General features: G+C 38.0%; 1 protein-coding gene across 1 annotated transcript; it reads left to right on the top strand.

The window, feature by feature from the left end:
* Positions 1-212: 212 nt before the first annotated feature.
* On the top strand, positions 213-4,049 carry LOC140890810 (auxin response factor 3-like). Its single transcript, XM_073298895.1, has 11 exons — positions 213-347; positions 430-918; positions 994-1,050; positions 1,540-1,719; positions 1,844-1,928; positions 2,018-2,108; positions 2,189-2,350; positions 2,587-2,706; positions 2,784-2,853; positions 2,925-3,087; positions 3,180-4,049. The coding sequence occupies exons 2-11, from the start codon at positions 613-615 to the stop codon at positions 3,863-3,865; spliced, it is 1,920 nt and encodes a 639-aa protein (XP_073154996.1). The 5' UTR covers positions 213-347; positions 430-612; the 3' UTR covers positions 3,866-4,049.
* Positions 4,050-12,646: the final 8,597 nt, after the last annotated feature.

Below are 12,646 nucleotides of genomic sequence, written 5' to 3'. Positions count from 1 at the left end.
AATCGTTGGATCTCATTCGAGACATTACGTCCGAGAGGGCATCATGAACAAATCCCCAATGATCTAACGATGGAATTTAACCTTGATACCACGTCTCAGTTAATTTTGACGTTCCACTTCCCTCATCAACTCTAAAAAATCTGTCTATCACTGTTTGATACAGTACAAAAAAATACATAGAGATGGATGTGTCGTCTACATATATACAGTATATACATAATCTAGTCTCCTGTCTCCATTCACACACACACTCTGCCAGCCCCACTCACACATCCCACAAGAGCCTGTTTCCTTCACCCTGCTGTTGCAGCGCTGCTTTTTTCATCATCTGCTTCTGCAACTTGCAGGTTGCCTTTATTCCAGGAGCAAATACAATAATAATAATCATCATAATTCAATTTATTTATTTTTTTATTTCTTTGTTGACAGACAAGGGACTCCCGTCTTTTTAGTGAGGAAAAACAATGCATTAATTGCTTTGTTCAGTTGAAAAGGTCTCATCTTTTCTTTCTCAGCCTCACTCTGTGTGCGTTCAACGTACAGTCACATGCTAATTTGCCCGTTTCTTCCCATTTTTTATGAGGTTTGTTGGGCACAGTTAGTGTGACCAATATGACGTGCGGATCAACAATCGATTTGAACATTGTGAATACTGAAGATGAAACGGCGTCGCTGTACGGTTCCCCTTCCTCTTCCGGTGGCTCCGACAAGCCGGAGCTGGTGAAAGCGGCGGCTTCAGCGGCGTGCATGATGGACCTGTGGCACGCCTGTGCCGGGCCGTTGAGTTCGTTGCCCAAGAAAGGAAGCGCCGCCGTGTACTTTCCTCAGGGACATTTGGAACTCCGACGGGAACTCCCGGCGGTGACTTATGATCTTCCTTCTCACGTTTTCTGTCGCGTCATTAACGTCGAACTCCAGGTAAAGATTTGGTCTTTTTCCCCCTTTGATTTTTGGTTTCTACTAAATGATTCTTGAGAGTTTCAACTGTTTTAGGTGGACGCAAATAATGACGAGGTTTACGCTCTAGTTTCTTTAGTTCCTGACCAACAGGTACGAGGAAATTATACGCGAGTCTTTGTGTTTATGTTGAAAATATAAAAAATCAGCACGTTTTAAGGCATATGCCCTCTTTGATCTGAATGGATATATCTCCTTTTCTTTTCCCTCTTTTTAATGAGGCTGTCGTGTAGTGTTTCTTGGGCATTTCAACTCCAAATTTTTGAAGGCTACCTTTTTCTTGATTTCGGATATGGAGATCATGCGGTATTACTACATTTATATGAAGCTAGCAGAGAGTCTACGTTGTATGGGTGTTACACGATAATGCTTTTAAATGCAGTAGCTTTATCTACTTCGAGAAACAAATTCATGGCGTTCTTTTCTTGGTAAAAAGTCTTTTTTTTTACACAGAAATAGAAAAGATTCCATTTCCCCCTTCCAAAAACTAGGAAGAGCTCAGATTTTGTCAATGCTAGGCCTTTCTTTAGTGTGAATATGGTGATTTAAGAGTATTATTGTGAATGACTTCATTTTCCATAGATTGAGCGAAAATGGAGAGATGGTATTGTAGAAGATGAGTTAGAACATGAAGATGCCGAAGATGCTGTGAAGCCTCTGACGCCTCACATGTTCTGTAAAACTCTCACTGCTTCTGATACCAGCACTCATGGTGGCTTCTCTGTTCCTCGTCGAGCTGCTGAGGATTGTTTTCCTCCTCTGGTAATCGAAATTGCCATTATACTTCATTTCGTTTCTGTAGTTCTTAGCCATTTTGATTCTCGTTAAAACTCCGTGCATATCGTGGATTTGCTTGAAAGAGGAATCTAACTGTTTTTGTTTTCAGGACTATAAGCAGCAAAGACCTTCACAGGAGCTTGTAGCTATGGATTTACATGGCGTGGAGTGGAAATTCCGGCATATCTACCGGGGTATGTTCTTAAATATTTGTTCTATTACTGTTTTTTCATCCAAGATCCATTGTTTAACTTACCTTGACTTGATTTTTCATATGGAGCAGGTCAGCCTCGAAGACATTTGCTGACATCTGGTTGGAGTGCATTCGTCAATAATAAGAAGCTCGTCTCCGGAGATGCGGTGCTTTTCTTGAGGTTTGAATCACTTCAAAGTGATGGTTTAATTTTTTTAGAAAAAAAAAAAATTCTTGTTAACTTGGAATCATATACTTCAGAGGCAATGATGGAGAGCTGAGGCTTGGAGTACGTAGATCTGCTCAAGTTAAAAGTGGTGCTATTCTTGCTCCCGGTATCCGACAGTTCAATTTCAGCAGCATTTCGGAAGTAGCGAATGCCATATCAGTGCGGAGCAATTTTAGCATTTTTTACAATCCTAGGTACTTCAAAGTACTGGTAGAAACTTTCAATCTGTTAATTCTAGAAGAGTATTAAGCCAAGAAACTGTTAAGTACTTGAATTGGCTTCAATCTAATATGCGTTATAGTTGATATTCTTTGTCTGGTAATTGCAATGTTTCAATATTGCCTCCCCCGAGGCTAAATGGAGTCTTTCTTGAACTTTGTATGATCTATTTTTCGGATTGAGAAGTCAGAATTTTGAGATTGTTTTCCAGGGCCCGTTCGTCTGATATTATTGTGCCTTATCATAAGTTCTCCAAGAGTGTTGGGCAATCGATTTTGTCTGGAACGAGGTTTAAAACCCGTTGTGAAACGGAAGATTCTTCAAACAGAAGGTTCGTTTTGCCTGAATTTTTCGCTGCTCCATGAAAATTGAGTATCCAGAGAATTGATCGTATTTTCGTCATGGCAGCGGGCTTGTTATCAGCATCAGTGATGCGGATCCTATGAGGTGGCCTGGTTCAAAATGGAAGTGCTTATTGGTATGTGGTTGTTTTCTTCCACTCTTCCACTGTTGTTTATATTCGACATTCAATTTAAATGTCCTTTGCAGGTAAAATGGGATGAGTTTGAGGGAAATAGCCATTCTCGGGTTTCCCCTTGGGAGATTGAACCATTGGGTTCGGTGTCGGGACCAAACAGCTATGTGTTACCCGGCACCAAGAGAAGCAGGATCAGCTTTCTTGAAACAAAGAGAGATATACCAATTCCCAGAGGTCTCTAGCTAGCTCTCCTGTTGCTTTGCTTTCTACCTCTTGTTTACGTATTTATAACGTGAAATTTTTGACACATTTTATTGAAACTTCAGACTTTGTGGATCCTGTAAGGTTCCAAAAGGTCTTGCAAGGTCAAGAAATACAAAGATTTCGAACTCCATTCGCCGTGCTGGAAGCTCCTACTCGCCCTCTACCCGACACAAGTTGCTTTCCGGGTCCTGCTTTTTCAACAATCCATGCCTCGCAAGGTCAAGAAACCTTGTCGAATCTGCGGTATGGAAGCATCCCCGAAGCCAACCAAGACCTGGGAAGCAGGTCTACTACTTTACAAAACCAAGTTCAGACCCCAAATGGTGGAATTTATTGGTCCACTAATCACCTCTCGCCAACCCTTTTGCCAAGTTCATCTCCATCAACGTCGAAGCAACCAAATTCTCTGCCACCTCGATTCATGCCATCATTGTTCGCCAATCAGAAGAAGCTCGAGACTAACAATTTTTCCTCTTTTTTTGGAAATAATCCAAGAAATTCAGCATCTTCGAAGGGCACCAATCATCTGCTTAACGACCCGAGGATTTCGCATTTTCCATTCCAATCCCCACCATTATTCGGAGACAACAAGAAATTCACTTCGGTGTGTACAAAAAGTTGCAGGCTCTTCGGATTTTCTCTGACCGAGGGAAACGTCACAGCAAGCAGAGGGGACAATCAAACTTCACCATCTTATGGCCATGAAACTAAACTTCTGGCTTCTGTTAATGGCCAAATTGTAGATTAGCATGCAGTTGTATCAGAGGTAGGCCTCATTTCTGCTGTACATGACTTGTTTCTCGCTAAAATCCCATGTAATATACATAAGCTGAATCATTAGTGATCAGGCTTGGTGGCATGTATGATCAGAGCTCGACTCATGATCTGAGTATTCTAACTTTGCTCGAGTTTTGATCAAGTAACCGAACTCTAAGCTAGCAAGAAAACTAATTAAACATAAATTTGAGGAGAAAATTTAGACTTTTAGTTCTATAAATTGACGAAGAAGAATTCTATACGAAAATCCTCCCCTTAGGATCGCCGGTTAGCTAGCTACTAGGAATAAACAGATGGACTGGTGGCAACAGAGAGACTTGGTTTGGTTTATTTTTTATTTTAGCGTTCGTGTTAAAATATATTTAAACCAAATTGATACTCCATTTTTCAAAATGAGAGGAAAAAAACTTTTCGTTTTGCTTAGTTTGATTTTAATATATGTGATATAAGTTTATTATCGTCACATGAGTCACCTAGAAGAACAATATTAATGACAAATAAGCTTGCTTTTTCCATGATTTAAGTCCTTTTTCATCCTAGTATTGATATGACATTCCATTCATCGGTAATATTTGATGTCACATTAGTATTTTTTGATATTACAATTAAATATGATGAAAATTGAAGAAAATAAAAACATACAAGTTAGTGTATTAATAATGTGAATTGGGCGATAACATGATTAAAAAATATATACATGCAAGTTACATAATAAAAAATGGGGAAAACTGCAAATTTGGTCATGTATGTTTGTTATTTTGCGATTTTGGTCCTCTATGTTTTCATATTTCAGTTTTAGTTCTACATGTTTCAATTTTTTGCAATTTCGGTCCTTTTTATTCGAAAATGCTTACGTGGCACTGTACACGTCAACTCCACATCAGCACTAAATCGGTGCCACGTCAGCGTCACGTCGGAAAAATGACTAAAATTGCCAAAAAATAAAGATAGCAGACTAAAACCGAAATCTGAAAATATAAAGGACTGAAATCGCAAAGTGACAAACATGCAGAACCGAAAAAACAATTTTCCCTAAAAAATGTGACTTTCTCAATTATTTATCAACGCTTTTCGATTTTTTCTCCTAAATAAAATAAGAATAATAATATAGATAACATTGTTAGATAAATTAAATTATATGGGCTTATACGTGAATAATTATGTATTGTAGGCTCTCGATTAAGTTAAGTCCAAACTAAAGTGATCAATTAAAATTTTCAGTTATTGTGTTTTAATATATCTAATAAGACGTGGGTCTTTGATGTGTAGAGACTAAAGTGTAATTTTTGTTTTTGCGATGGGCTGAAACAGAAATATAAGAGATAATTAACATAATTATCTATATAACGTGGTTATAATCCCCAAATCACGTGTAGTCGCGTATCACGTTCCACTATCTCTAATCCCATTATTAGAATAGAACCAAAGAGAAAACAAAAGGGTTCTCAAGAAAGAACGCGTAGATCAGGAAGATCAACTGATCGTTCTTTAAGATTTAAGATTATGACTTCAGGTATGCTTCCGCTTTAAGTTTACAAATTATTATTGATGATTTGACAATGATGATTCTGGCTATGTTTATATGGTTAATTTATTTTTTCCCTAACAAGTGATATCAGAGTCACTCATGTTCAAATTATTGAGATACAATTTATATTCGATTTGGTCTAACGAAAATACGAAATTTATAATTTTGGATCGATTCAAATTTCCAGTTCATTTTTTATTTTATTTTTGGATTTATTAAAAAAAATTGGAAATCGAATTTTTTTCGATTTAGGGTTAGGGTCGTCGGATTAAGGGCCTATCAGCCGATCTACAGGCCGTTTCCGACGGCGATTGATGAGGCGTTTTGTTGCCCATGACAAGAAGCCTCACAAAGTAAACTTTCCTCGCTGGTTTCCGTCGCACAATCATCTGATTTCGAAGCCAAAGTCTCGCCTTAAATGGTCGCGAGATTCGAAAATTCGGGGCCACTTTTCCGGCGGATCCAAGAACGATCGGGACAGGTGATGGTGCTGTGGTGGTCGCCTCCATGTGTACTGTCACTGGATGATCGGAATTTACCGGAGGAAAGGTGGCAGTGGCAACGGCGGCAACATGAGGAAAATAAGATGGTTGGGGTTTTTCTGTTTTGGATAATTTTCAAAAATTCGAAAATTGTTTTAATTTTTTTTAAAAAAAAGAACAAAAATTTCATGTTTTAGGAAAAAAATTTCAGACCCATCGCATATTTTTGGATTAATTTGGTTATAAGTCCAATATTTTTATTTTTTGGGTTTAAGGTTTAAATATTCAATTTATTCAAATAATGATAATGCTATATTTTATATATTTTAAAATGAATTAATTGAAACAACATGTCGCCAAAGTGACATCTCTTGTGAAATATTAATTTATTTAAAAATATAAAAGGTTTTGTGTATGTAATTCTTATGAGTGTTAATCGGTCCAAAGGAAGATTAATATTTAATATGGTTACATATTCACATGTGGTGCACGTGATAAATATTTGATAGTTATTCGGTTTTTCATGTAAATAATGAATCGGTCCAAAGAAATTTTTTTTATTTGACATGATATTTACTATCAGTGTTTGACTATTGCGCCAGAATATCACTTACAAGTTAATGTTTTGTCCAAAGATAAAATATTGATGGAGTGCTCGGTATTATGTTATGGGGTTTACATTATTTGAATTTATTGATTATTTTTTATGGATATTTGTTGAGCATGTATTATTTTGGTTATTTGTTCTCGATTCAGATTTAACTCTTGTGAATATCAGTTCTAACATCAATTCAATTCATGTGTTAAATGGCTCAAACTTCAAATCATGGGAAGAGAATCTACTTATAGTTCTCGGAGTCATAGATATGGATCTTTGGATAAAGGTTGACTGTCCTCCTGCTCTTACTGATAAGAGTACCTCTGATGATAAAAGGGAGTTTGAAAGTGGGAGAGTCGAATCAAATGTGTGTGATGATTATGAAAAAAGCTATTCCGGAAACATTTAGGGGGACGATGTCTGGCGATATTATTACAGCAAAAGATTTTCTTACAAATAAAAAGAGGTTTGTCAAGAATGAAAAGGCTTAAATTGGTACGCTCTTGACAAGTCTAATTTCAATGAGGTATAAGGGTAAAGACAATATACGAGAGTACATTATGGAAATGTTTCATATTGCTTCGAAATTGAAAGCACTTAAGCTTGAACTCTCAGAGGACTTGCAAGTGCATCTGGTTTTGATATCTCTTCCTCCACATTTTAACCAGTTTAAAGTGAGCTACAACTGTCAGAAATAGACTTGGTCTCTGAATGGGCTCATATCACACTGTGTTCAGGAAGAGGAAAGGTTGAAGCAAGATAAGACAAGAAGTACTCATTTGGCCTATACTAAAAAAAAGGACAAAAGAAAGAAAATGAAGGATAAGGAAGCTGCAGTTACACAACCTCAAAAGAAACAACAGAAGGATCCCAATGGTTCTCAAAGTTCAATAAGTTTTTTTTGTGGTCGTGAAGGGCATATGAAGAATCATTGCAGTAATTAACACGCTTGGCGTGCTAATAAATATATGCTTCTAAATATGGTTTGTTTTGAGGTTAATTTAATTTCAGTGCCTAGACACATGTGGTGGATAGATTCTGGTGCAACAACTCACATCAGTGTGTCTATGCAGGGGTCTTGGATTGCCGAAAATCAAATGATGCTGAAAGATTCATCTATGTTTGTGATGGCAACAAAGTTCAAGTTGAAGAAATTGGAAAATTTAGATTATTGTTAAAGACTGAAATCTATTGCATCTTTTTGAAACATTTATTGTACCATATTTTAGGCGGAATTTGGTTTCTATTTCTGCATTGGAAAAATCTGGGTTTTCTTGTTCATTTGGAAATGGAATATTCAGTTTGTTTCGTGATTCAAATTTTGTTGCTTCTGGTTTTTTATCAGGATGTGATAATCTTTATTCTTTGGATACTATTGCTTCATTTAATGAATCCCTACAAACCAGTAAAGACACTAAAAGAAAATTAACCAGTGAGAATTAAGTTGTGTTATGGCACAAAAGATTAGGACATATCTTCCAAAGGAGAATACAGATACTTGTGTCAGACGAAATTCTCGAGCCTTTAGATTTCACAGATTTTAATATTTGTGTTAATTGTATAAAAGGAAAACTAACCAATAAGTCACGGACGATTTTTCAAGATATGGCTTCATTTATCTCATTCATGAAAAGGCAAAGTCATTGGATGTGTTCAAAAATTATAAAGTCGAAGTTGAAAATCAACTTGGCTTAAAGATCAAAACTGTTAGATCTTACCGTAGTGGTGAATACTATGGTAGATATGATGGTTCAGGTGAACAACGTCCATGACCTTTTGCTAAATTCCTAGAGGAATATTGTATCGTCCCACAATACACTATGTTGGGTTTGCCCACTATGAATGGAGTTGCTGAAAGACGAAACAAAATGCTTAAGGACATGGTGAGGAGTATGATTAGTCATTCTACCTTACCAAAATCACTCTGGGGAGAAACACTAAAGATTGCAGCATATATCCTTAACAGGGTCCGACTAAAGCAACTAATAAAACCCCTTATGAACTTTGGATAGACAAAAAGCCTTGTCTTAAGCATTTGCATGTTTGGGGATGTCCAGCTGAGGCAAGGCTTTACAAGCCTAATGAAAAGAAACTGAACTTAAAGACGGTCAGTTGTTATTTTATTGGATACAATGAAAGATCCAGAGGGTACAAGTTTTATGATCCCACAATTAATTCGATTTTTTAGTCCGAAAATGCCCGGTTCTTTGAGGATGCCGAGTTTGCGAGGGGAGATAAAGATAGAGATATTGTCTTTGAAGAGGAATATGTGAATACTCTCATAGGTTTTTTGGGAATTTATCGGGATATCATTCCTGACCTTGCTCAAGACACAATACAATAAGAAAATATTGGAGATCCTCCCATTCGAGACAATATTCAGGATGAACAAACGCAAGCACCTCCAGAACATATGCCATTAAGGAGATCCAAAAGAGAGAGAAGAAATGCGGTGCCAGATGATTACATTGTATTTCTTCAAGAACATGAGGTAGACACTGGAATGATAGAGGATGATCCTATAACTTCCGTCAAGCCATGGAAAGTTCTAACACTCAAAAATGGATTAATGCCATGAATAAGGATATTAAGTCTATGAAGGACAATGACGTTTGGGATCTTGTTCCATTACCTAAAGGTGCGAGCTCCATTTGTTGCAATGGATATTTAAAACCAAAAGAGATTCAAAAGGTGATGTGGAAAGATATAAGGCTCGTTTCGTCGCAAAAGCTTTACACAAAAAAAGACATTGATTATAAAGAGACTTTCTCTCCGATTTCTTCGAAAAACTCTTTCAGGATTATAATGGCATTAGTGGCACATTTCGACCTTGATTTACATCAGGTGGATGTTAATACATCGTTTCTGAATGGTGACATTGATGAAACGATTTATATGGTGCAAACATAAAATTTTGTGTCTGAAGACAAAAATAATATGGTTTGCAAACTCAAAAAATTCATATATGGACTCAAACAGGCATCTCGACAATGGTATTTTAAGTTTCATCAAGTGATCATCTCGTTCGGTTTTGAAATAAATTTGGTCGATGATTGTGTATAACATAAGTTCAGTGAGAGTAAGCATATTTTTCTGGTTTTATATGTTGATGATATCCTACTCACTAGCAATATAGATATGTTGCATGACACCAAGAGATTTCTAGCTTAGAATTTTGAGATGAAAGATCTTGGTGATGCATCATTTGTATTGGGTATCCAGATACATCGGGATCGTTCTCGAGGTATTCTTGGATTATCACACAAATGCTATATCAAGAAGGTTTTCTATATATATGAGATGCAAGATTGTAAATCAGGTGATACCCCTGCGGCTAAAGAAGAAAAATTCAGTCTCAATCAGTGTCCCAAGAATAATTTTGAGGACAAAGAAATGTAGAAGATTTCCTATGCATCTGCAGTGGGGAGTCTAATGTATGCTCAGGTATGTACACATCTAGATATTGCATACGTGACAGGGATGTTGGGTAGATATCTAAGTAATCTAGGAGTAGAGCATTGGAAAGCAGTCAAAAGAGTTTTAAGGTACTTATATTGTGAGACCCCTGTCCCATATGAGAAAAATGAAAGCTTTAAAATAAGTTTATAATGGGCTACAATGAACTTCTATAGCAACTTGGGTTAATCATTTTCATAAAACGAGGACGAATACAAAGTAGTTGCTATAGGAGCCCATTGTGTGCAGTCGCGCAGACGTGGGCTTGGGCCCGGGGCGTGACAGAAAGGTATCAGATATGGTCACCAGCCGGCAGACCTCGTGTAATAAGTGCTATGTGGGGCATGGTGCTACGTGCGTGGGATCCACCTCTTGAACCTGAGGAGCAAAGTGCTACATGACGGGAGCCACCTCTGAACCCGTAGGAGCCACTTCTAGATTTTCGGTGCTGGTAGATCGAGAGTTTAGGTCGCGACAAGGACGTCGCGTTCTGAAGGAGGGGTGATTGTGAGACCCCTGTCCCACATGGAAAAAATTAAAGCTTTAAAATGAGTTTATAATTGTAGTGACCCAACCCGGATCCACTATCTAATCAGAGTTATAAAAGAAGCGCATGCAATATACTTTAAAGCGTACGGAGCGGATAATAAAATACAACAAATCCGATCGATAGAATACAACCGACGATAACATAAGTGTATAAATACCATTATACAACCAAATCGAAGGTTCAGGGTAAACAGATCCCTACCCTCTACAACCTCACACTTGCGATCCTCAACCCTGCTGATAGCCGCCCGGACCGTCCAGCCTCAAACCTGCCCCGCCACAAGGTACACCACAATACCCAAACACAGGGGCGTGAGCGACAATGCTCAAATACGAAAGCAATGATATAAATACAAATATGCGCACACAATTGATTTAAAATCCCAGGTAAAACACTTGCTCATGGCGCCAGGAATATACAGTACCGGCTAGAGAGCTACTCCGCGGGGTACTCGTATATTCTATATCAGGGCTGAGCCAACCCCATTCTGACCCGAATCCAAAACAGGATACAAGTTCCATTTGAAAACTGTCATGCCTGACTCGAGTCCAAAATGAGATCATTGTTCCCTATGAAGACTGTCAATGACTCACATCTCCTAGGATGCAGTCACATGTAAAATCATGTATGTGCTAAGACGGTAAAACAAGCTAAAACATGATAAAACATATAGCACATACTCATGCAAAATACATGCAAATATATCATGTCGGCTATCTCGGTCAGTACTTACGTACCACTAACACTGCTTGGTCAAAACCTAGCTCCGCTGGTCTAGACTCCAAGCCTACTAATTCAGTCTACTGCTACTACAATGCAATTACCCATGCATCAATAATTAAGCTCTAAAAGCCTTAACTAAGCTAAAGCATACTCCTGAATATTTTTAGGATGCCAAAGCTATACCTGCGTCCGTCGATAGCCCTTTGCTGTAGATAGCCTCAAAACTAGGCCACAGCTCCACTACGACGCCTAGACTGCTATGCCACTTTCGGATTTCCCGTAGGACGCCTAGATCTCCCTAAATCTGAGCTAGAAGGCTTAGGAATTGAGAGAGAAGAGAGAAATTGGTGCATCTCAAATGAACTCTTGGCCCACATATTTATAGATACGGAACGTTGCTTTCGTTCAGGTTCGTTGCGTTCGTTCTGCCTGACGAACGTTGTGTCCATTCCTCTTCGTTGCTTCCGATGTCCCATCAAGTGTGTAAGCAATGACGTAATATTGCTGACATCACGGATGACATCAACTGCCAGAACATTGCTTCCATTCAAGAACGTTTCTTCCATTCTGGGTCACCCTCCGGATCATTTCCGATCATTCTGAATCCATTTCTGAAGTCCCAACAGAAACTTTTTTAATCATGTTTTACTTAATCTAAACATGATCCTATGATTAATATACTCATTAATCATTAATTACGGATACAGGTCACTACAATAATGGACTACATTGGACTTCTATAGCAACTTGGGTTAATCATTTTTGTAAAGCAAGGACGAATACGAAGTAATTGCTATAGGGTCCATTGTGTGCAGTCGCGCAGGCACGGGCCTAGTCTCGGGGCGTGAGATACATAGAACAAAAGATTACATGCTCATGTATCAGAGGTTGGATCAGCTTGTGATCATTGGGTATACTGACTCCGATTTTGCTGGATGCCAAAATAGTTTGAAATCTACTTCGGGCTACATCTATCTCCTTGTTGAGGTTCCATTTCTTGAAAGAGTGCTAAGAAGTATCTTATAGCCTCTTCCACCATGGCAACAGAGTTTATAGCATGTTACGAGACATCCAATCATGGAATATGATTGCGAAATTTTGTCATGGGACTGCGCATTGTTTATGGTATTGAAATACCACTAAGGTCACATTTTGACAATAAGTCAGCGGTTTTATATTCCAATAACAGCAAGAGCTCGACGAAGTCGAAGCATACACTAGTAGAATTTATGCCTTTTACTTCGCATATTAACTGAAGTCGTAGATAGATAAGTACCGAAGTAGATGCATGTGAAGTAATAGGTACCATTTTACTTCGCTTAATAATTGAAGTATTAGGCATGAAATTACCGAAGTAATAGGGTACCATTTTACTTCGCTTAATATTGGACCGGTTCTGAAGTAAAAGCATGCCT

Source organism: Henckelia pumila, chromosome 3, assembly GCF_033568475.1.
Source record: "Henckelia pumila isolate YLH828 chromosome 3, ASM3356847v2, whole genome shotgun sequence".
NCBI lineage: Eukaryota > Viridiplantae > Streptophyta > Magnoliopsida > Lamiales > Gesneriaceae > Henckelia > Henckelia pumila.
Note: the sequence above shows the minus strand (reverse complement) of the source record. Positions and strands in the feature narration are given on the sequence as shown.